The sequence below is a fragment of the Phaethon aethereus genome, assembly GCF_964289735.1.
Source record: "Phaethon aethereus genome assembly, chromosome: 3".
NCBI classification, from domain to species: Eukaryota; Metazoa; Chordata; class Aves; order Phaethontiformes; family Phaethontidae; genus Phaethon; species Phaethon aethereus.
Window position 1 is genome coordinate 16398756 of NC_138576.1, and position 25683 is coordinate 16424438.

The following is a 25683-nucleotide window of genomic DNA, read 5'->3' on the forward strand; positions in this document are numbered from 1 at the left end:
GGGGCCAGGGAGAGACAGTCTGTCTTGAAAGCCCTGCGGTAAATCCACTTGGAGTTGTCTGTCACTTCACCTGTATTCAGTCATTTGAGTGTACAGAGCAATATAATTTTTCTTTAATTTCCTTTAGAGCTCTCACTTTATATCCGTTTTGCAAAATTTTGAATTTCAGATGCTTTTCTAATCTACTTTTTTTCTTTCTCCTATACTTCTTTTTGGTCTTTAAATGTCATGTTGTTTTCATGGATTTGTATGGTTAAAGTCTAAATTTTACATACCTACCTATATCAGACAAAAATTTAAAATAGTAGAGAAAAAGAAATTAATGATTTTCCTTGCTTCAGATACCTCTAATTTTCTATCAAACAGTGATTTTCACACTGAGAGTTTCTTTAACAGTATGTTTACAAACATACAAAATGTATATCATACATCTATCCATTCACAAATATACAAGTTAAAAAAAATAATAATATAACCAAAACATATTTGGGAATGATGATGACATTTAATTAAATTTAGAGAAGGCATTGCACAATTATACCACAATTGTACTCTGAGTGTGTGATTAGAGAATTGCATACAATGTCATCTTGTATCATTTTCTGTGTACCTCCAAGCTAGAATATGCAAGTCATGTCCTTTTCTTTCCAACTTTAAATTCTAGACTCTGTATAAGACGCAAGTTCGAGAACTTAAAGAAGAATGTGAGGAAAAGACCAAACTTTGTAAAGAAATGCAGCAAAAGATACAAGAGTTACAGGATGAGAGGTTGGTTTTACGAGTTATACTACTAATACATAAAAGATTAAGATGGCTTTTTGTCATTTTCTTCTTTTTTTCTACCACCACCCCCCCACCCCCGGTAACCTCTCATTTTAAAAGTTAATAATATATATTAATAATTTGCAGAGATTCCTTGGCTGCTCAGCTAGAGATTACTTTGACAAAAGCAGATTCAGAACAACTTGCACGTTCCATTGCTGAAGAACAGTACTCTGATTTGGAAAAAGAGAAGATTATGAAAGAGCTGGAGATTAAAGAGATGATGGCCAGGCATAAACAGGAGCTTACTGAGAAAGATGCCACCATAGCCTCTGTGAGTAATGTGAATTGTAATTTTGCTAGAGGTTTACCTGAGCTTGAGTTTTATTTGCAGTTGAGTTGTGCATTGTTATTTAGCATATTTAGAGGCAAGTGATAAACAAGCATATCTGAAATTTAAAAAATATTTTATTTTCTATGAACTCAATGAAAAAAAATCTCTTACCATGTTTCCTCCATGCATCTCTCTGATCCTTCTTTCTTCTGTGCCCCTTGCCCTCTTATATCTAGTTCTCTTATCCTTATCCTGGTTTCACTCTGCAGCATTTCCTTCTATCCTGTAATGCTTTTATGTGCCAAATGAGTTTTGTTACATGGTCACATGTACTTTTTCTTCCATAGTTGGAGGAAGCAAATAGGACGCTAACTAGTGATGTGGCTAATCTTGCTAATGAGAAAGAAGAACTAAACAATAAACTGAAGGAAGTACAAGAACGTATGTACTCTCTGAACCAAATGTAATTTAATTTGAAACCAGTTTTGTTATTTAATAGTACTATTTTCTTTAGTAATGAGCTTTCATAGAATTTCTTTTTAATTGTCTTGCTACAGAAGTTACAAAACTAAAAGAAGAAGAAGCAAATGTAGGAAATATTAAAGCACAATTTGAGAAACAGCTGTTGAATGAAAGAACATTGAAAACCCAGGTAAACAAATATATGTAAATGAATGAAGAGATAGCGTTCATGAATCACAGAACAGTTTGGGTTAGACGGGACCTTCAAAGGTCATCTAGTCCAACATCCCTGCAACGTGCAGGGACATCTTCAACTAGATCAGGTTGTGCAGAGCCCCATCTAGCTAATGAAAAAGGAAGAGAATAATTGAATTATTAGAAGTGTTCACAGCTAATGCTTGCTTAAAGTAAAAGTGGCATCATCATCTTCTTTTCAATTTTGAATCCTACATTGAATTAAAGCAACTTTATAGTACTGGATATGAAGAGGTCTTAGTTTACAGTTAGATTACAAGTGTCTGGTTGTGTGTAGGAGAGAAGACATTTCTTCATGATACAACTCTGTGTATTTATGGTGTGATATTTGTCTTTTTTTTTTCTTTTCCTGTGGGAAGGCTGTGAATAAATTGGCTGAAATCATGAATCGGAAGGGTCCAGTCAAACGTGGAGCTGACACTGATGTGCGGCGAAAGGAAAAGGAAAATAGGAAACTGCATATGGAACTGAAATCTGAACGAGAAAAGTTAACCCAAATGATGATCAAATATCAGAAGGAAATCAATGAAATGCAGGCAGTAAGATCTTTTTGCAAATATAAACATAGATGGCATTTTCTGTAATTCTCCTTGAATTGATACAGCCTTTAAGGTAGCGTATACAGTCTCTATTCCTCAATTTCCTATGACTAGAAGAAATACATAGTGTAAATATAGAGATTGGCTGCAAAGTCTGCGTCATTTTCTACTTACATTTTCACTGAGTAACTGAGTATTGTGCTAATAGGAAATCTTGTAATTTATTCTTACAGCAAATAGCAGAAGAGAGTCAGATACGGATTGAGCTCCAGATGACTCTGGACAGCAAAGACAGTGACATTGAACAGCTTCGTTCACAGCTACAGTCATTACACATTGGTCTAGACAACAGTAGCATAGGCAGTGGACCTGGAGATGCTGAGGCAGATGATGGATTTCCTGGTATGTTACTTTCATTAATATTTCTGCATTAATTGTTTTTTAATCAGAGTTTTACCATAGAAACTGAAGTATTAAATTAACACTCTGATGATTCTGTGGCTTTTCATCTTCAGGTGTTTCTACCATCTTATCAGTACTTTGATAGTGCTCACTATCAATCTATTAACTAAATCTATCTGTAATCATACTTAATCTTACATTTATTTAAAGAACTTTCTTTAAAAAATTCTATTGTCCCCCATTAAAATGAAATACTTTTTTCCTCTTCATTGTGGTGGTTACTTTAAATTACTGTGTTATGTGATGAAATGCAAAACTAATACTCTTTTCTTAGAGATTCTATTTGACTTCTTTTCTACCTTTTTCCTCCTTTATGCTTTATGTTTAGTCCATATCACTCAATCCCACACTATGGAATCCATGTCTTTTACCTACAAGCACTCTTCTACCTCTGTCAGTATTGCCACTAAGCCTTCCACTTCTCGCATGCTTCTTGATTCTGATTCTGACTCAGAGGAAGAACCTTTGTCTTGTTCCCACAGCCCTACAGAAGTTGATAGCACAGGTGACATCCCTGAGAACTGTTTGGTTTTGTTCTTACTGTGTCCTTTCCTCTGTTTCAAAACTAACACTATTAGCAGATTATTAAAAAAAAAAAAATCCGGTAGTAAACACACTACATTGGAAGTAAACATTGCAATCAAAGACTTGAAAAAAATTCGCATGAACAAATAACTGACCTGTTTTCTCTAAATGTTTGCAGATGCTTGCTGCCACTTATAAAACCACCATTTTTATTAAAGCATTGAATAAATTATCCTTATGGCCTTGTTTTCTGAATAGTATCTGAAGCTATCTGTATGACCCTAAGATACCTGACACCAAAAAGTCAAATCTTTGTGTTTCAGTGAAGCGTGGAGGCATCTAACTCCCCTCCATCTAAATGTACATTGCTTGCTCATACTTGCAAATTCAGTCTTCTGAGTATTACATTGTTTTGCCTTAATTTGAATCTTATATTTGGTTCTTGTATGGTAAGGCAAACAAATTTTATTCAGTTTTCCAGATACATAAAGCATATAATGAAATTATATGGCTCTGGTAAAACAGAGTTTTGTTTTACTAACTCATTTTACATGACTACACATACACTGTGTAGAACAAAACTTGCCTTTAGTGTTAATGTCAGAGGTGGGTTTTTTAATTACATTCAAATTTCTGTATTTCACTTGAGGTTCCTTTAAAATACTGTAATACATTGTAATACAATGTATACATTTCAAAAAACTGTTTTTGAATATTGAAATTAGTTAATCAAACTAGAGTAAAGTATAATGCATTTCCTGTTTTCCTCATTCTCTGTTTTTTGTGATGAGGCTTCTGATAAAAGAATCATTAAGTATATAAGTAATTTTTTCCTTGTTAGCTACTGTTGTGGTATCTGCATGGTTTTATTCTAAATTAAAATTCCTATCTAAGCTAGGACTTTTTGCTGACATAATTACAAGAAATCTGAGGTATGATGGCTGTTGTTTTTTTTTTTTCTTCCTGGTGCTTGTAAGCATATACTATGAAAATTTTGGAATATTCTGCCTTTTCTCTGATCTGTTAGTATAGAAAGGACACCAGAAAAGAAGACGTAACCAGAAGCTCTTATTTTGTCCAATTTCATACTATTGTATTAAAGATTACAGAGAAAAATAGGAAAAATTAACGCATTTTTTTCCCACCATTAAGAAACTACATGTTTCCTCCATGTGGGGAAGCATTTTCTTTTGCATTGGCATTATCCTTGCTACCCTTTGTTCAGGTGTAGTTGAGAGGAGCAATTTAAGATAGCAGGTATGAGGCAAAATATACATTATAGAACTACTTGATGTACTTCGTGTGTACATTCAAATGTCATTAACAGCAGTGCTTATAGAGAAATAAACTTTGAAGATAGCACCCATCTGAATAAATAACCTCATGTCACGTCTCTCTAGAGAAAATGAGATTTCTATGAATATCTAATAACTATTTGTTGTTCTATGTTAAACATGGGCAGGAGCTGGTGAATGCCCTCTGATGAGAAAGAAAATAGCTTCTGCAATTTTGGGGCATCATTTTGCTCCGTTCATGGTTTTGTGTTTGTTATTACTAAAGGCTTCAGAAATTTTGACTTGGAGGTTCCTCAGCAGCAGATGAGGTTATCTGCTAGGGTGGGAAACTCATCAGAAAACTATTACTGCAGTTGAGTAGTTCTTTTTAATAAAACATAGGGGAAAGAAATTCTTGTATTAAGTGCAGCTATCAAAATAGGCTAAAAGGCTATGTGATACTATATATTACCAAGCACTAGGAAAGTGTGATCCAGGTGAGCTTTTGCTTATTACTGAAATGTGTATGTCAAACAACAGCTGAGCTGTGAATAGTGTTGATAAATCCAATCTAACATGCCAGTGTAATATAATATATTACAAGTGTGTGACAGGGCAGTTGAATTTAGGGAAGGCCTAAGGATTAGCCAGAAATTACTTACTTTGTATTAGAAAGCCTAGGAGATTTAGGCAGAATTAAGAAAAAAAAAAATTACAAATTAGAATACTAAACTTCTGACATTTTATCCAGAGTATAGAGGATATAGGTTTATTGGTGGTGGTAGTTTGCCTTGTTTTGTGTGTTGAATGGTACGTTGTGTGATCTGTACTAATATCTTCAGACGCTGTTTTAGAAGGTAAAGGTTGATAGACATAAGCATGTAAGTCTTGAAAAAATTACTAAAGTGAATGTGTGTGTTATAATTGCAAGTTTGCTCTTCCCTTTCTTCCTCATGCCAGCTAGTGTTTTGTGACTGCATAGTTGGTTATTGGCTGTATTCAGGAATACACGATTTAATTTATTCCTGAAAATTTACTGTGATAAACTTTGCAAGATCTTGTAGTTTTAAATATTCCTGTTCTCATGTTTGCTCTGTTGCTTTATTATTGATCTTTGATAACTATTTTTAAATGCACAGTAGTCTCAAAACCAGTGTTTTGTGAGTATTTATGTTCTTTAATATATATTTTTTCAGAATCACGATTGGAAGGCTGGCTGTCACTGCCGGTTAGAAATAACACTAAAAAATTTGGATGGGTTAAAAAGGTAAGAAAACCAGATCTCTGATCTTGTTTCATGTGTCATCTGGATTTTACACTTACTGCAGGATTTCAGCACTTGAATTTTTCTTTGATACCTGTTCTCTCATTACTTAAATGTATAAAATAATGTTAGCTGTTTACAGCTATGTCTGTAGGTTAGAGAGCAGCAGGTTAAGACAATTGTAATATGTTAAGAGGTAATAGGACTTCTTTGTCCAGCCAGAGGTGAGAATAGTCATTCATGATCTTAAAATGTTTGTACATTCAGCCATAAGCATTCCCAGCAGTATTACGTAGCTGGAATTCAGCCGAGTCTGGAAGCAGATGCTCTTGACAAATCCTTTCTTTAGGAGATAAAACTAACAACTACTCATCTGCCTTGTGCAGCCTTCACACTTTTACTGCTTTTCAGTAACCCAAAGAGTAGCGTATACAGTTTCATAACACTTCACTTACTGCTCAGTCAAACTGTTCATTCTGGACAAAATTCTGGAAACAGGAGGTCTTATAGGTAACTATCTTTCTTATGAAAATTGCTAGCAGTGCTGGTAAGTATAACAGTGATCTTTGTAAGTATGATTCCTATTAGTTGTGAACTGCACATGTACAATCGGCATCTTAAGATGACTGTTACTCTCACTACCAGTCCAAGTGAAAATTAAATCAGTAAAATAGAAATGAAAAGCTTTTATCTTACTTTCTTCCAGACTTTCATTTTTATCTCTTCATAGATACTTAAATCTGTTTAAATATAAATTAATCTGATAACATAAATTGATTTATCAGGTAATAAAAATTTTGTTTGTTGTGCAGTGAATTTACTGGCAGACCAAGGACTTGGAATACAGTACTACTATTGTCCATTTAGCTACCATTTAATAAAATTGTAGAAAAAATACTGCTGTGATATCTCTGGTAATTGTTGTGGCATCTTTGGCATCTGTGATGAGCTGGATTAAAACATACATTTCATCTTTTTCTGTCTCCTAACAGTATGTAATTGTAAGCAGTAAGAAGATCCTGTTCTATGACAGCGAACAAGATAAAGAACAATCTAATCCCTATATGGTATTAGATATAGAGTAAGTATTATCACCTGAGATTCCTTCTTTTGATTTGTAGGTGAACTTTGTTGGAAAGACTTTGCCAAAAGGCCTTTTGTGGTCCAGTCTGGGAGTGCAGTGTCAAATGGACGTACTTTTGTAATCTGAACTACAGAGCTGGAACCTTAGGTACCCGTTGTGATGGAGAATTGCGTTTGCTGTAAGCAGTGGTGCAGCAGCAGCATGGTGCTCAGTCTGATACAGGGAGCTCCGTTGAGCTCTGATGTAACTGAACTGCTTCCACTAGCTCAGCTAGACCTACCTCACATGGCGTTGTAGCAAAAAACATTAAGACTAGTGGAGAGGCTGTAATTGTCCCTGTGTGTCCATTTTCACTTACAACATGTCCTTACGAGTGGGTTGTATAGTTAATTAATTTATTTCCTTAATAAATAAAGAGTGTGGATATTCAGAGGTTGGAGCATGGGGAGAAGGTTGTGTTAGAAAGCTACCAGCAATCATTAAAGTCAGGTGATGTTGGTTTTTCAGTGCTGTCATTTTTTTCGCAAATATAGCTAGATACTGGTGACTTGTTTTTCTCTAGGGTTTTTGGAAGTTCATGTGCAATATTGGAAGGTAGGACTTTAGTCAAGTGATTAGAAATTTGTACTGACAAATCTTTAATGGTGCTAAGTCTTAATATGGTATGTTGTATCCTAACTTAATCGTCAATTTAAATTTATCATTTTTGTAATATTAATCTTTGTCCTTATTGAAATAACTTCCTATAGCAAACTCTTCCATGTCCGACCTGTCACTCAGACTGATGTGTACAGAGCAGATTCCAAGGAAATTCCTAGGATATTCCAGGTATTCAGTAATAAATTAACGTTTCTAGTGTAACAAATATGGTATTTAACACATTGTCAAAAATTTTTTCGTAACTTTGTCTAATGAAATACTTACTAAAAAATTCTTGAAGAAAATCAATTCCAGTGTAAGTAATTCTTCAGTCTTTCTACTTAGATAATTACTCTGAATTTACATTTGTCATCTAGGAGTACTGAGATTATTATGCTTTGATTCTAGATCCTATATGCTAATGAAGGAGAGAGCAAAAAGGAACAGGAATTTCCTGTGGAGCCCATGGGAGAGAAGTCAAATTACATTTGTCACAAAGGACATGAGTTTATACCTACTCTTTATCACTTTCCAACCAATTGTGAAGCTTGTATGAAACCACTGTGGCATATGTTTAAACCTCCTCCTGCTCTAGAATGTCGCCGCTGCCATATCAAATGTCACAAAGATCACATGGATAAAAAAGAAGAGATTATAGCACCTTGCAAAGGTAAATAGCAAGTATTTGAGTATGCATATAGTCGCTGGAGTCACAAGGCATTCTAGTAGATCAGAGGATTCTAGTAGTGGTCCAACACCAACTAAATATAAACAGGTAGGTTTTTCTTTTATTAGTACATGGCCGTCAGAACCTTTCTGAGGGTGTCTTCACGAGGATCAGCTCACTGTTGTGAGTTAGTGGCCAATACACATACATACCTGTTGTGCTGTCAGCCTCATGCAGTAAAGCCCGGTCGTTGTAAGACTGCTCACACTGCGTGTTGTGCCGCTTTGCTAACAATAGTGTTTAGTTCGTGTTATGAAACAGATGCCATTCAATGAAGTTTACTCCTTGTGACTCAGGTTACATAGTTTCTTGGGCTCAGGCACACCTCTTTGTGTTACCTTTCCTTGTTTTTTTCCGTGTGAGTGTGTACCTTCCATAGTACTTAGTTGTTACCCTCTAAAGGAAGCTTAAAGTTTGGCAAAATCTGGTTCACTTTGCTTTTGATTTCTCTGCTGATTTGTGTTGACTGTGAGAGTATGGTAATCTGACAACCAGTTTTTGATGTGGGGACATGTTTAGAATAATAACAATATTCATTTTTATTTTAAAAATTCTTATTACAGTGTACTATGATATTTCAACGGCAAAGAATCTACTACTGTTAGCTAATTCTACGGAAGAACAGCAAAAATGGGTGAGCCGACTGGTGAAGAAAATACCCAAGAAGCCTCCAGCACCAGACCCCTTCGCTCGATCTTCTCCCAGAACTTCCATGAAGGTACAGCCAAACCAGTCCATCAGACGACCAAGTCGACAGCTTCCTCCAAACAAACCAAGGTGACACAAGAGCTGCTATTTAATTTATCATTTTAAATATTTTACTACAATTACTTAGATGTTGATAAGAATAATTGACCACAGGTTTTGTTGACTACTGACATGTGGCCTAGCATGTCATCTTCTATAAACCTCAGTTAAGTTATAAGAAGAGACACTATGTTTGTTCCCTTGTTTAAAGGACCTTGCATTACCTGTTAGTTAACCCTACAGTACTGATAATGTATCCTAGTGCTCTTACATGTAATAGGCAGAACTTGTAGCATCATCTGTAGCCTAACAGTTCCTGTGAACTGGCAGCTGGTAGGGAAAATGGAGTTTAACTAGGCAAAGAGTCAGTGAGAGAGGTGTGAAGATTTAAAAAAATAAAAGAAAAATCAAAAAAGGTTTAGGAATTTTCAAGATGGCCACTACTGTACCTGATTTGAAGTTGAGCAAGTTAGGTTCTGTGGTTCTAATGAACCTTGGAGAGAAATTAGGTGTCTTCAAAAACCAGTTTAGAAAGAGTTACACATAGCAAAAGACTACATGTCTTTTGTTTCCTATTGCTTGGTTTTGAGTCATGTGTTTGAATTCCTGTCCTTCTCTAAAGTTAGACACTTGATTGTGGATTTGTGTGTCAGAGTCTGCTTCACCTGACCAAACGTATGTATCTATGTCTGACTCCATTTACAGTTGTATTTAGGAAGAGTTGTTTCAGGATTCATGTCCTCCTAGTGTAGAAAAGGAACATACAGCACACTCTTTGACATCTACAGTGAAAAGCTAGTTCAGTTGAATCTCACTTTCACGTCTCTGCCCATGTGGGTTCACAATGTGGAGCCGGTTGCTGCAGTGGTAGGCACCTGTCTGAGCGTCACTCACACTTTTTGCAAGAGAGCAGGAATATGGGAGGTGGGGGGTCACCATTTGGTCAAGTAGCTGGAGGACTTACCAAAAGGTGGGAGGATTGGTTTCAATTCCTTATTCAGCCTAGAAAGACTCATGCTCATGTCTCATGATTCCTGAAAGAAGAGTCTTACCAAGGTCCTCTGTTTTGGGAAAAGAAAGTCCCTACAAAAACCAGAAATCGTATTACTGGATCAGTTTTAAGGAGCAAAATCCTATACTGTATTGTGGAAGTGATAACATTCTGCAGGTAGTGCTTATGTGATTGCACAGTACAGAGTTTCTGGGGTTTTTTTCAGTTCGCTTTTTTCATCGCCTAGAGTACCAATACTTGGTTATATCAGTTCCCAGTTGTTGACAGCTTGTGAAAAGTTTGGTCTGACTTGTTTGGTTTGTTGCACTGTTCCAGCAGCAATGGACAATTGCTTAAAATTTTTCCCCAGAGAGGTAATTTGCCATTGTCTAGACAGTATTGCTCTCCTTGTTTCTGTGATGAGACTGCCACCAATATCTAAGCTGGCTGGTTGAAAACTGGGTTGGGCTGAGTTGCCAGAGTTACGGCGGGGAGTGCAGTGTAAGTGTGCTCTTACTGTGGTGCTGCTGTTACTGCAAAACAGCCTTATGCTATGAAGAGTTAGATCTTAAAAAAATACTGTTATTTTAACGTGGAGAAAAGTATAGTGAAAGGACTGAAAGTAGCTTAATTTCATTTCCTTCCTAACTTAATACAGTTCAATTTTTGGTGATTTGTATTATTTAAAATATTTAAAAGATTTTTTAAAATTAATATTTATACATTTATATATATGATAAATATATGATATATATATCATATTTAAAAGAAAGTCAGACCTCATAATTTGGATTTTAAATGATTAGATTTTTTTTATTATAACCATGAAGGTAAAAAGTTTTTTAATTACTACTTTGTAGAGACCAGTTATCGAAGAGTTTTTTTGTGCAAAACTAACCAAAATATCGATGACTGGATTGAAGCATGAATCAAAGAAACATTTGTGACAACTTGGGGGACAAGTAGAATGCTCTTCTTCTGCATAGTATTTACAACCTAATTCGGTAGTGCTATTCTTTTTCTTCCTGTTGTCATATAAAGGGTGTATTATTTTGATTCTTTTTCTACAGCTATTCTTAGTTCTGAAAAGACTTTTTCTCCTTCTACCACCCTTCTTTCAATCTTCATGACCTTTCTTACAAAATACTTTCATAACACTGTATTTACTCTTACCATTCTTTTTAGTTGTGGTCCTCCTGCACTACGAAACAGTTTTGAATGTTTGGGGTTTTTTTCTATCTGCATATTTTGTAATGGTGGGAAAAGGAGGAGGATGAATATTTTTGTGTGTAAGCCATTTTATTTTTGCAGTTAAACTTTCCAAGTTAGCTTTGCAAATGTACCTAACAGATGGAAAAGTGTAGTTCTGTGAGGCCATGTCACATATCACCTTACTAATGCAGGTCTGTCAAACCAGTGGTAATTTGTACGGATTTAAACATTCCTAATTAGAAACCACATACTTATGACTACTGTAATTAGTATGGCAAATTTATATCTGACTGGTGTTTCTATGAGGCTTTTGTGCAAGGGCTTACTGTATAGAATAATTAATTTTCTGTTATGAACTTTATTAAGAATGAAGATGTAGTTGCCAGTTAAATCTGGGGACTGAGTGTCTGGGGACAAGCTGGAGATGAGCCGGCAGTGAGCCCTGGCAGCAAGGCAGGCTCTGGGACTGCACCGAGAGGAGCACAGCCGGACAACTGAGGGAAGAGATTATTCCCCTCTGCTCACTCCGTAGTCTGCAGTGAGATACTGCCTCTGCATTTGGACCCCCAAGTTCAAGCCAGACATTGACAAACTGGAGCAAGTCCAGTGGAGGCCTCGAGGACAGTCAGAGCAGAGGCTTGGAGGGAGCTGGGCTTGTTCAGCCTGGATGAAGGACAGCTCTAGGGGGGTATTATAGCAGCCTGCCCCTGCCTGTGGGGAGGGTATCAAGGAGACAGAGCCAGGCTCTTGAGTGCTGCATGGTGGGAGGGTGAGAGGTAAGGGGCTCAGTTGAACCAGGAGGGATTCCAACTGGATAGAAGGAAAAGCCAACACAGACAGCCAGGCAGGGAGGCAAGCTGGTGAGGCTGGACAGGCTCCATCCCTGGAGGCTTCCACGACCTGACAGGAAAAAGCCTTGACCAGCCTGGGCTGACCTTGTAGCTGACCCTGCTTTGAGCAGGAGGTTGGGCTAGAGACCTCCTGAGGTCCCTTCCAACCTGGATGGTCCTGTAAATGCTGTCCCTGCTAGGAATTTCACACAGTGATCTTTTCTTCAAGGTTTTCGTGATATTTCATGGCTGTTGTTCTTTGTGATGATTTAAGAAAGGGCAAACCAGTTTTTGATACAGACCATACATTCAGTTTGATTGTGCCAAAAGGATAATTCCAAATGGAAAAAAAATCAACTTTAATATATTTTAATGCCTAATAAATTCTTTAAGTGTTTGAGAAATTACAGTAGCCATAGTTCATACAATAAATGAATATTGAGCCTTTACAGGGGTATATCACATTTAAAGTATACAAACTTTAAAACCTGAAAATCCCCCAAAAACTGAAATCAATTTGCTTAAAGCATGTGATTAACTATATTAAATACTGTAGCATGTTTTAGTTAAAACACACTGAACACTCTGTTGGGGAAGAGTTCTATCTCTGCCTTCTGTGGTTGACATATAATCCTGATTAAAAATCCATTGAGATAACTGGAGAGATGACTAGATTGAGTTTCATTTCTTGTAGCTAAAGCAATTGAGAAGTTATTACTTAAGATATTTGTCCAAGATCCTTCGATAACAACAGAAAGAGATGAATGCATCTAGACAATGATTCATCCCATCCCAAAATAAATGCCTAAAGTAGGTAAAATGACTCATTTGCTGACAAGGTTTGCCTCGCTTGCTTTCTTTGTTCTATATTGACCATAGAAGGACCGCAGGCAGCGACACCCAAAGAACAAGTTATATATATCCTCTTTTTTGGCATAGCTTAGCTTTAAATATTTAAATAATGAGCTACAGGATAGCTATATAGTATAATCCCACTATATTTGGGATATAGTAGAATCCTACTGTATTTGTAAATTCAGATGATGCTATTTTATTCAATGTTTTGTTCAGCAATCAAAATAATTTAATTTTATTGGAAAAACTGCTAGCCTTGCATTGTTGTCTGGAAAGGGATAGCAGGAGAGCATAAAACTGTGCCTTAGTCAACAAGAACAGCAGCAAAATAGAAAGCAGCTAATTTCATGAAATGTACATGTTGGTCTTTTCTACCAAAATTGGGGGGGGGGGGGGGGAACAATATAGTGTCCTATAGAATTGAATGATTTTTGAGATAAATTTCCATTGAATACAATATTCCTGGCTTATGTGAACGCTAACGGAATCTTTGTGTTCCATGATAAGCAAAGGAAGGAACCCACCTTCCTTAGCACAGTCTTTTACTTAAAAAGGTTTAGTGATAACAAATGGAATTTTGGAGTCTTTTATAGAAGTGTGACACACATTAAACATCAAACCCTCCTGTTGCAGATTACTTGATCTGGCATTTAAAGACTGGGATTGGTCATTTGATGATGTTGATGATATTGATGATGATGATGATGATGATGATGACGATGTTTTTGATTTCTGAAGAAGTATAAGGGGTAAATCTAAATAGAGAGGAATGGATTTGTTTGCCTTTGAATACAGCATGCTATGTTGGATTTTGTTTCTCAAAGCAGAGAAAATACGAGATCTCATTTTAATATTTTAAACAGTAAAAATGAGATTCTGTTCATGATGTCGATGAATTTGTAGAGGAGTCATTTTCATTAAAACAAAGTTGTTGCCTTTGTCCGTGTTTTTACTTTTCTAATTTTAGATCTTTTTTCAAAATTCATGTCTGCCTGCCTGAATAAAAAAAACACCTTCTGTTGTCAGCGTAGTTGCTAGTCTATAGTGGTAATACTGCTAACCTCTGCAGATAATTGTTGAAGGCTAAAAGGGAGATTGTACCAGTTGAATGTTTAGCTGAAATAGAATTGGTATTTACAAATACTTTTCATTTTCAAGCTTTTAACATAAACTGACTGGTCTATGGCTAGCAGACATGAAATCACCAGAGTTCTGCATTTTGCTTTTCTACCTGTGTTATGAAGTGAATTTGACCTGGCTTTCCTTTGCAGTGCTGTGCTTTTTGGGTACCTAACCATGCATTTGAAAACTATGTAAACAAATGAGCTTTGCAGCTTCTGTGACAGTTTCCTTGACTGCTTTAGTAAAGATACAGCCGTTTTATTGATCTAATTTGTCCCATGACTTACTTAAATATGCAGTGTGTATGTACTGGAAATAGTAATAACCATTTTATAGTTCTCAATGTTTAATCATTTTACATGTTGATGCAATTTCATGTTTGCACAGAAAAAAACCCTAAATGTTAAATTCCTAAGAATTCTTTCAAATAGTACACAAGGTGTGTCTCAGCCTTATAAAAGAATGGGCGATGACAGCAGCACAGGGCTGTACCTCAGCTGTGTACTCGGTTAATGAGATACCAGCTTTTGTAGAATTTAACTGGCTTAGTGTTTACAGTAACAAGCATTACGTTAATGAAATATACTGCATCTTTATGTATTAAAAGCTTACAAATTACTGATCTTCTAGAAGTGACTGTTACATTGTGCGTACTGTACTTTACCCTCATATATTACAAGGGGGTTTAATTGCTCTGGGATCATAATGCATAAGGATGTACTATACTTAAGTAACAATGCTGTTGAATGCAGAGGAATAATGTTTCTCGTGAATATGCTGATGAGCCCATCTTAAATGAAGACTTTGAGGAAGTATTTTTGTGCCAGATTTACATGTGTTGCACTTACTGACCAAACTTCCTGCTTCTTTTTCAGCTAACTGCTTTCCATGAATGCAGACAGAATTCAAGGTGATAATTTTCTTCCCATTACAGCAAGACTGAAACATATCGCAAAATATATTAAAAATATATATTTTCCTGAGAGATTGTGCTATATATATCAGAGGTTTACATTTTTGCTGCAATATAAATTACTAATCTCTGAGGGTTTCCCTGTATTCTCCTGAGTGACTGATCAAATGAGGAATGGTTGGTAAATAATAAAAGGATATGTTAGGTAACCTTTTAAACTCTGTTCCACAAAAGCTTTCTTGGCAAGACACATACACTACATTTCATAAAAGGATCGAGAGGAATGAATATTAAAATGGAAGAAACTGACTTTTCAGCTTTCATAAAGATGCCACCAGCATGTCCGCAAGAAGAACAAGAGGAAGATCCACCATAGTGATATAGACTGCATCTGTAAGAAGTGACCATTATACTGTGTATATATATATAGTACTGTAATACTGCAAGAGGGTTTTAAAAATCTTTCCACTTTATTTTTTTATGCTTATTAATCAGATACCGTTACTTATTGCAGTTGCAACTATGCACTTGTATAAAGCCATAATGTTGAAGTTTGTATCATTCATACACGTCTATCAAAAGCTGCATGTCAGTGTTCAGCAGCTAGTGTAAGTTTGAAGTATATACTAGTTTCAGCTACGTCATCATGGGCAGTCCTGTTTTACCTGTCTATTTGCCTTAATTTAATTTTTTTCAAGTTTTTTGCCCATTCTCTCTATTTAAGGAAAAAAGAAGGTTTACCAGCTCTTAGGATGCAATTTTGCTTTGTGGCAGAAAAAATAGTGCACTATTTTTACACCTAGTAAGTATATCAATGTCAGCCTATTTTGAATGTATATCGACTGGTTTTAAGGGCGGAGAAATGTTGGTTACAGAAACAATGTCTGATACCATTGGATTTACTAGACTATTTGCTTGTACATGTAACTGCTCATCCAGCCCTTTTTATGAACCTCAATATTAGTTATTGACTTATATTAACCCTCATTAAGTGCTATGAAACTTCATTTTGCCTTGTTTTTGCATACTCTCCTAGATGTGTTTTTTATTTCTGGGAAAAAAAAAAAAATCTGTGACTATTTTTACATTTCACAACACAATATCCAAGGACTGTCACAAACTTTAAGAAACCTAAAACATACTGTAGATGTATTTTAAAATTTTAAATCTGGTTCTCTAGCACATAGCTGTAGGCATAGATAAATATTTCAGTAGTGTGTTTTGAGAACTGATAGCTGGGAAGAAAAGGCCTCAGAGGCACTTAATCTGACTTTTTTTTTTAACTTGGAGTTGTACAAAAAATATAATTTATGTGGGCTCATTCATGATGTGTTCGTAATTATCCCAGAAAATGCATGTTTTATACAACTACAGTATGCGATGTTAAACATATTGACAGTAAAAAATGTAGTCTCCTATTTGGTCTCTTTATATATATAAATATATATATATTTAAAATATATATATATATATATAATATTGTGTGGGAGTGCAGTAATTTAAAATATGATCTAACACTTCAATGAAGGAGGACATTTCACTTTAAAATTTTGTTTGTTTGTTTTTTTTTGTTTTTTAAAGAGTGTTGAAATGTTTGGAAGGATAGGACCATGATTTATTTAACACTATCATGAAAGGTGGACTTGGAAACACTGAAATACTGAAAAGGAATAAATGTATTTCCATTTTGTAACCTCTACTACAGTTCAGCTTAACAGAGCCAGAATGTATTCAGTCTTCTATTTATGCGCTCGCAAAGTAAAATATTGTTTGTGGGTTCTTAAATTCAAAACAAAAACTCTCATATCATTTCTGTGAGGTATTATAACCCAGCACACAGCTACAGTGTTTTTTCCCCTGCTTGTTTTGATTTACAGAATTACGGTATATTTTTAGGTAATGCAGATTTGCATAGAGTACAACATTAAAAATGTATGCAGTAAAACTGTTTCCATTCACTGAATGCATAAATATTTTATATATATATATAAAAAAATATTACATTGTGGGAAGTTCTATCCTTTTCTGAATTGGAGAATATTATATATATATATTTTTAAATAAACTATTTGAGTAAGGTAAAATAGTTCCTGAACTTGAGAAGCTGGTAATTAATTAAAATATTTAAATATATAGGCAACCACTGCGGCAGATATGGGAAAGGCAAGGACTGCTCCAAAGGAAGGCAGGCAAAGGCTGTGTGTGGAGGAAGGGCAGCTCCAAGGGAGCTGTTTTGGCAGGCTGTCAGGTGCCGGGGCTGGATCTGTTGCACTCTCTCTCCTTGGCTTGCCCTCACTTACTGTGAATCCCTGGGGCCCTGTTAAGCCTGGCATTTTAGGAAATGTACTGTATTATAGTATTGACTAGCCGCAATTTATGCATTCTATACTTGTACAAATAGTTATTAGCTATACATACAGCAGGCTGTATTGAGATGCTATCGTAGAACGATATGGGTTGATAGGGAGCACTGGAGGTCCTCTGGTCTGACCTCTGCCTCAAAGCAGGGCCAACTTGGCATAGGTTCCTCAAGGCTTTTGAGTTTTCAGTGCCTTTAGGGATAGAAGTGTCGTAGTACTACTCAGTTCTTCATGCAGTTTATCCCAAAACAAAGGAACAGCGCAAGCTGTATTGAGCTGTGATGTGGAGATCGTTGGGACAATGGTATGATGCGTACGAACCTTGTTTTGTATCTGGGACACAAAAGGCAAAGCTGCTCCTCTGTTCTTCTCACTTATCCTTCTGCTCAAAATGGAGCTTCCATCTGCTGATCTTGTGGAACGCAAAGAACTCTTAAACATTAGTTCCTGGAGATTGTTGTTCCTTATTGTCCAGTGGTAACCTAAAATTTTTGAGAGAAAAGCATATTCCTGAGCTAAGGAATAGTTGCCATAAAGTCACTGACATTTAAACGCTTTCTTTTTGTAACAGGGCTGTCCCAGCAAACAGGACGTTTTTATGGCTGGGATGACTTCATCTATGGAAACTCTCTCATTGCAAGTCCTTTTGTTTCACAAGAGCAAATAAATAGCACAGCCAAGCTGCAAATTAACCTTCTGGAACAATCAGGGTCAGACTTTGACCCAGAAGCCAAGACACTTGTAGGAAAGTTGTTCTTTGGTTCCCATCCAAGGGCTCACCAGCACGGAAGCTGGACAGGAAGACCCCATCGGAGTTGTGTCAGTTGTTACAAAGACCTTTCTGAAAGGAGACTTCCACTTCTGTCCTAGTTGTGTACTGCAGTTTCCTACTTCTAGGGGTTCCTGCCAAAGCTGAACCCCTCACAGTACTGCCAGGGATCTAGCACCAAGTCTGCATACTGAAGAAAACATTTTGGTTCTTGTGGTTCTTAGCATGGTTGATGCTGTAACCAAAATGTGACATGGAGCATAGCACCACGTAGGACTTGGGAACATGCAAGAGGCCCAAGTATCGTGGCAGTTAGTGACAGTGGCCAAATTTAAAACATGACTGAAATTTCACTGCAAATGTCTCATTCTCTTACTAGCTCTGTTGAAGACACTGAACCTCGTACATTTTTAAGAGGCATTCAGTGGCTCTCTGAAGTCACCAAGGCCAGGAAAGCTGCCATTAGAGTTACGCTTTCTTCAGTTTCTCAGGCAGTGTCAGATGATCATTAGAAATCTGAGCATTTGTGTTAATCATAGAATAGTTTGCATTGGAAGGGACCTTCAAAGGTCATCTAGTCCAACACCCTGCAATGAGCAGGGACATCTTCAACTAGATCAGGTTGCTCAGAGCCCCGTCCAACCTGACCTGGAATGTTTCCAGGGATGGGGCATCTACCACCTCTCTGGGCAACCTGGGCCAGAGTCTCACCACCCTCATGGTCAGAAATTTCTTATGTCTAGTCAAAATCTGCCCTGTTTCAGTTTAAAACCATTACCCCTTGTCCTATCACAAGAGGCCCTGTTAAAAAGTCTGTCCCCATCTTTCTTATAGGCCCCCTTGAAGTACTGGAAGGCTGCAAGAAGGTCTCCCTGGAGCCCTCTCCAGGCTGAACAACCCCAACTCTCTCAGCCTGTCCTCACAGCAAAGCTGTTCCATCCCTCTGATCATTGTTGTGGCCTCCTCTGGACCTGCTCCAAGAGGTCCATGTCTTTCCTGTGCTGAGGGCTCCAGAGCTGGAAGCAGGACTCCAGGTGGGGTCTCACCAGAGCGGAGTAGAGGGACAGAATTGCCTCCCTCGACCTGCTGGCCACGCTGCTTTGGATGCAGTCCAGGATGTGGTTGGCCTTGTGAGCTGCAAGCACACATTGCCAGCTCATGTCCAGCTTTTCATCCACCAGTGCCCCCAAGTCCTTCTCAGCAGGGCTGCTGTCGATCCCTTCATCCCCCAGCCTGCGCTGATACTGGGGGTTGCCCTGACCCACGCCTTGTTGACTGACAATAATTTTACAATGTGTGAGTTTCCCATCTAGCTTTGAAAGAGTCATCCTTGGAAGAGGATTTTATAGATCTTGGTCTCAAGTGCCTTCACCTATCCTGTGCTTTTGAAGTCGTATTTGGGATCCTGCTGTGAAAAGGGGGAACTTGTATGAAAACAAACTTCTTACCTTCTTACAAACCCATACCACCTCCTTATTCTGTTTCTAAGGCAGGAGAACATAAACAGTCCATGGTCCAGCTCAGGGAACTGGGGTATTTCAGTCTCCTTTGCGTTCCTGGATTGTTTTCCTCAGCATTCATGTTAAAATAGTGGTTCATTTGTTTTTTCAGTGGATTACAGATGATCTTCAGAATATTTTGTGGACTACCACATGCATACATAACTACACTTTAGGTTGAACACATTATTTGTTACTTTTTAAGACCATCCTATAAAACCACTTAAGGGATTATCAGTGTCCTGTGGATCATGGGGTTTGCCTGCCACTTTGAAGGATTCCTCATGAAAGTGGGAAGGAATTGTCTTTTGGATTTCTGTAAAAGATGTTGATGGAGCAGTTCTGAAACTAATTCATGTTCTGTGTTGAAGTTGCCTATGAAGTGGACAATGATGTACTCAGACATGCTCATCTGAGAAATGAGACAAGTCTACTGAGATGTTTGTGGCAGAAAAGAACACTGCGTCTGAACACATCAAATCTAGTTCTCCCCAGAAACTACTGCAATGAGTAGAAAAGGTCGCTGTAAAACCATAGCTCCAAGAAGTGGGGACTCAGAGGAACTGTAATTTATTAGCACAGGGATACTAATTACCAAGCCTTGTTATGAAGGTTGGGGTTCTGAATCTTTGCCCCTTTGTAGGCAGGAGGCATTATTTTAGAAGGATAAGAAAGTTACTGCCCGATACTTGGTTTTGCAAGTGTGCCGCTGGATTTGACCACTCCTGCTTTTCCTCCAGTACTCTTACAGGAGCTCCAGAATTAAAGTGATCTTTCGAAATGAAAGTCACAGGTAGCAAAATTACCAAGTTATTTTGTAATTGTTAACTATATAGTCCCACATACCTTAAAGAAATCTGGAAAGACACACCTTCACACTGAGAAGAAGGGGCAGACAGCACAGCAATGGCTTGTCCCTGCACCCCTTTTTAAGTTGCTTGGAGGATTTGTAGAAATGCTTTCCCAGCCGAGGCAACTGCGTGTGATGCTTCAGTCGTATCACTCCATTTTGAGGTCTAGGCCTTCAACGTTTGTTTAGAGATGTGAGCCTACTTGCATGTATAGTCTCATATCGTCATGTCCCACTCTTAGGTCATCCAGTTCGTCTCATTTGTCATCACCCTGGCTTAGCTCTGCAGGATTTTTTTTGCCCAGGATGCTGTTGCACCACTCGGTATGCATGGCCACCCAACAAGAAGTGCATCAGGCTTGTGGGATCACTGCCAATCCTTCCTCTATTCCTTTGGCTTGCCAACTGCTTAGATTTTAAGCACTAAATTGCCCTGTTAGCAAGGCATCCTCTCGGATATGTGCTCCTTTTTATCAACGAGTGAATTGGTGGAAGCTTTCTTTGGAGTTACGTGAAATAATTAACACCTTCACTGTTTTAAAACTGAAGGAACCAGGAACCCCACTGTCTGAACCCTTTCTCACATTTGCTGTCCCAAGCATCATCTCTTACCTCAGCTGTTTTCCATTTTTCAAGCAGGCTCTGTAAGCTGATCTTGTAGCTAGGTGCAGGTCTGGCTGCAGCTTCAGGACTTGCGTCTACTTGCCGGATCCCATGGCCTCATGCACCTGCATGACATTGTCCAGCATATCACAGCCTTGGTGTAGTGGGGGCCAACAGCTTCAGTAGGATCTGTGTAGCTGCTTGTCTGCTCTTGAGCAGTGGAAGGTCTTGATAAATACAGTAAGGGTGCTCCCCTGTATGCTTCCGATACCGTTCAGAGCTACAGCAATGGGAGTTTTATTACTGGGAAGGTGGGCATATGTGCAAGCTTAAAACATCAGCCCTGAGAGAGGAAAATACCCTTGAGCTCAGAGAGACCATGAGGACTGTGAGTTATGCTGACGGTGCACTTCAGGGAAAACAATTTAAAATCTCTTGAGATAAGTCACTGTCTTGGAAGTCAGCTCAGAGGAACCTGGATGTAGTCAGTTGCTCAGAGATGAAAGAATTTCTTTACAGCAACTGGGTAACTTAAAATATGCTTTACACAAAGTTAATTTGTGCTTCATTAGAGTCCTGACTACCTGATTTACATGACAGAGGGGACACTGAGGTATAGGAGGTGTCTTCTTCCACTTACCCTCTTCATATAGTATGAGACAGGTCAGCATCTTGGTAATGCTGACTAAAGCCTCCAAATCCAAAAGCAGAAATAGTCTGCATCCCAGAATAGCCCTATGCACAGATGACTTGTAATTACAATAAGGTGGTAAGTAGAATTTATTTTCATCATGGAGCTATGTTACTATTCAATTTGAATCGTAATCATTATTAGCTGCCTTTTTTGGTGGCATTTTAGGCTAGTGCAGGTTCTGTCCTCTAAATTAGTTTCCAGAATCTTGACAGATAAAACAGACAGATGTCTGCCCTCTTAAGGCTCCCTTCCTTAATACCACATAATACACAAGACTACTTGTTTAGGCTTTTTTAGAATTTAAGAATTTAAGACAGTTATAATGAGCTGAAATAACAAAACTCAACAGTGCATGACCAAAATTGTCACAAATATTTAAATTGTCCTTAACATATCCCCAATTAAATTTCATCGAGTATCATGTAGTATAAAAAACCTCTTATTTTGCCCCCCGTCCAAAGATTGTATTTTTTCCAAGACAGAGACGGTGCTTGCCCCAATCCACTTCCAAGGTGAAATGGAATAGCTGACATCTTTAACTTGAAGATGTCTCTATGTCCATCTTGCCACCAGGCAGGAAAGACCTGAGGTCCGTCAGGACTCGGGTCTGTGAGACTGCCAAGGTCTTGCAATCGGATCCAGCACAAACGAGGAGCTGACAGGTTCTTACGGTAATGTTTCTCATGGCTCCCGGCACCTATTTGACATCAACAGCCATCATCTCCAAGAACTCGTTAAGTGTACTGGAGAACTCTAGCTCAAAATTTAGCAAATTAAATTCAGGATAAACCAAGAATTTAGTAACATCCTATTTTAAGGGTTTTTTTCAGCTTCTTCACATACCAAACTGAGACATCCTTAGACCATTATTAGTGATGAAAGTAATATTTCATGTTCTGCTTCCTGTGTATATACGAATCTCAAGTATTGAAGAATCTGGAAGAAAACGGAACAAAACAGCCTGAAAAGAATTAGCAGGGAAGTAATTATTATTTATCATCACAGAAAATATGTGGCTGGGAAACCGCCACATTTGAGTTGATCACCCCATCTGTGTAGCTTTTCATTTATAACAGTTCTTCCTCTGGGCTCTGAGGTGTTATTTCCTTTTTTTTTCCCCCCCTGTTACATATGTCTTTAAATAGATAACGATTGTTGGGTGGAGAAAGAGTAATTTTACCTCATTTAAAGGAGTGAATGAAAGCTTTCTACAAGTTGTAAGCCGTTTGTGACCTTTTAGCTAATCGTGAATGACTTTCTCCAAAGAGTCAAAGTGCTCTAAAATTGGGCTTCTGAGCTCCCGCGGTTGAGGTGAGCGTCCGCCGCCCCACCTTCCTCTCCTGCTGTAATCGAGGAGGTGAGCAGAACCAGGTCAGGGAGCTGCTACGTGCACGACGTCAGCCAGCGGAAGAGGCCCGGGGGTCAGGCAGGGCCAGGCAGCGCTGCGCAGGCCGAGCAGTAACGTCTCCTGCTGGATTAGAGCAACGCAAAGAAACCCCTCCGCACTCCTGCTCCGCGCAACAGGCTGAGGGTTACGGAGGCCCGAAGGATGGGGGAGATGGCGGTTCTGCGCCTGTGTACGACGTTCCTTGTTCATTGAGCACGGTTGGGAAATGGGCTTTTGGGAAAAGCAAGCTATACACGCACCTTCCGCTGCCTGCTCCTCACGTTCAAACCTGCAACCTGTTACGTCTGGAATCATGTCCTCGTTCTTTCCTTGGATGGTAAATCTCATGATAATTGTTTTCTCCTTCATGCTGTTAAACTGAGCTTTGTGGCTAAGCGCAGGCTTATCCATTACCAAATGCACAGTCGTAGTTCATCGTACTCACAGCTGAGAGATTCGGGGTTACGGTGAAACTTCGGTGGGCTGCATTAGAATTCAGATCTTGTCTTTTCACAGGCAAGAAAACTCACACTTTTTGAAAGCCCTAACAGGACCCAGCCTTTATCAGCCAGGACAGGAAAGGCTGTTTCACCCCGTGGGCTTTGTGACCTGGTGCAGTTACACACAGAGTGTGTAATTCCGCACTTCCAGAGGATCCGTGAATGGAGAGGTATTGCTCCCAGCCCTGCGGACAGAAGTTGCTCACTGGCTTACACGCCCTGCAGTAAGTCCAAGACGCTTTCCCTGCCTGGCTGTGGTCTTTTGGACACAGCTTGCTTGTATCTGCCCTGACATGGTTGAGTGACGAGTTTAACAAGATTTATTCTCCCCATATATCTTGTCCAAAGCCTTTAATCCAGCTACTGAGAAGATTATGGTTTACATACTGGAAAACCACAGGGTCTACGCTTTCATGGGGCTTGCCCAGGACTTGACTATACTTCTGCCTTACAAAAGTGAAATAAATTATTCTCGGGGGGGGGTGGGGGGGGTGGGGGAGGCGGTGGGGAGGAAGTGTGTAAAACTATTTACTGCTACCTTCTGATTTGTTCCATATCCTATGCAGCTTGAGTGCGAACTCATAGTCCAGCTTTCCAAGACCACAAAATTACTTTCCCTTAAGCTTGTGAATTACCCAGCTTTGTTTCTTTTCCTCAGTCTCTTTTTTCCACAAGTTTTTAAGATGATTTATTCCAAGTATGTTAAGAACTTTTCTTAAATGCATTTTCAGCATTTTATGACCAAAAAACCCCAACTTGAAGTGCTGATCCTCAAACCAAAAACAAGAGTGTCTTTATTTTGCTACAGCATCACCCAGGAGTATGAAAGATGTCAACAGCAGGCAGGGTTTGGGCTCTGTACAAATCTTTATCAAGAAGAGGCTTTAATTAAAAACATGAGATGAGAAGTAAGTATGTTTTTTTTCATTTAAGATCCTGGAGCTCTTTACCATTTTGCAGGTTAATACACAGCCTGATGCTTCAAATATTAAGGGGATAGCTGCCCATTAATGACCTGTAATGAGTATTGCATTTTCTCTCCATATACAGAAACAGAATAAAAAATTAAATGGAATGAAAATTAGCTCTAAGAATGACATTAATCAGTCATGAAGAATAGCATTTATTAATATGACCTGTAAAATGTATCACCTGTCACCATTTAGACCACTTCAGATATTTTACACAGCTTCAGTAAAATCAGTAACAGGGTGTTTACAGCTACTCTCTCAACTGACATGGAAATGTTTATACATTTCATTGGAGCAGTAAAAAAATCCTCATCTTTGAACTTGCTCTCAACAATATGAGAAATGAAATCATACATGAAATCATATGTCCACAGAGATACCACATACCTCTTCCCAGCCCTTCCCGCTCTACAATCAGAGCTTACAGAGCAGCTATGTTTTCTGAGAGTACAGGTCTGGGTCCAATTGCTGAGTGCACGCTGGTGGAAACATCCGCTTTTGCAGATCCCGCTCTTCCACAAGAGTCCAATGATTTAGCATGTTGCAAGGAAAACCGGCCTAAAATGTAGTCCATGCAGTCCTCCCATAGTTCTCAAGGGTGGCAGGACCAAGGGTTCCTTGGTTTTCACATGCCAGTCAACAGTAATACTGTAAGAACTCTTGAAACAGCGTATCTTTTCATTTTGGAGAATGGAATGAGAAATGAAGGCCAGCTATATGATTACTTCTGTAACTTTTGCTTGGAAAGGCATTACTTCCAAAAGCAAAATCCCCTGTTAATAGTTCTCAAGAATATCCTTTTCCCTTTTTTTAATACACCTACTACATATTGGTTAGAATCTCCCAAGTCAAAATTAAAGTCTTCAAATTCTTCAGCACCCTTAGCACAGACAGGCTAAAAACTAACAAAGCACAGAGCAGTATCATCAAAACCTGACAACCACTGGAGATGAGTCTGCTTTGATGCATCCAGCTGCACATGTAAACGGGTTGCTTGCATTTGGGGACTCTGGGTATCGGTTCAGGAACCCCTGCTTGAACACGGTTTTTAAC

The 25683-nt window shown here is 38.3% G+C and overlaps 1 protein-coding gene across 1 annotated transcript in view; it reads left to right on the forward strand.

The window, feature by feature from the left end:
- ROCK2 (Rho associated coiled-coil containing protein kinase 2) overlaps positions 1-13698 on the forward strand; it is a gene marked incomplete at its 3' end in the record, with an annotated part of 47315 nt that extends 33617 nt beyond the window's left edge. Inside the window, 12 exon segments of the mRNA XM_081998190.1 lie at positions 665-768; positions 910-1096; positions 1444-1537; positions 1654-1748; positions 2173-2352; positions 2586-2754; positions 5810-5880; positions 6870-6958; positions 7711-7789; positions 8009-8270; positions 8891-9104; positions 13596-13698. Of these exon segments, the coding sequence (XP_081854316.1) occupies positions 665-768; positions 910-1096; positions 1444-1537; positions 1654-1748; positions 2173-2352; positions 2586-2754; positions 5810-5880; positions 6870-6958; positions 7711-7789; positions 8009-8270; positions 8891-9104; positions 13596-13698 (1647 nt within the window).
- Between the last annotated feature and the right edge of the window lie 11985 nt (positions 13699-25683).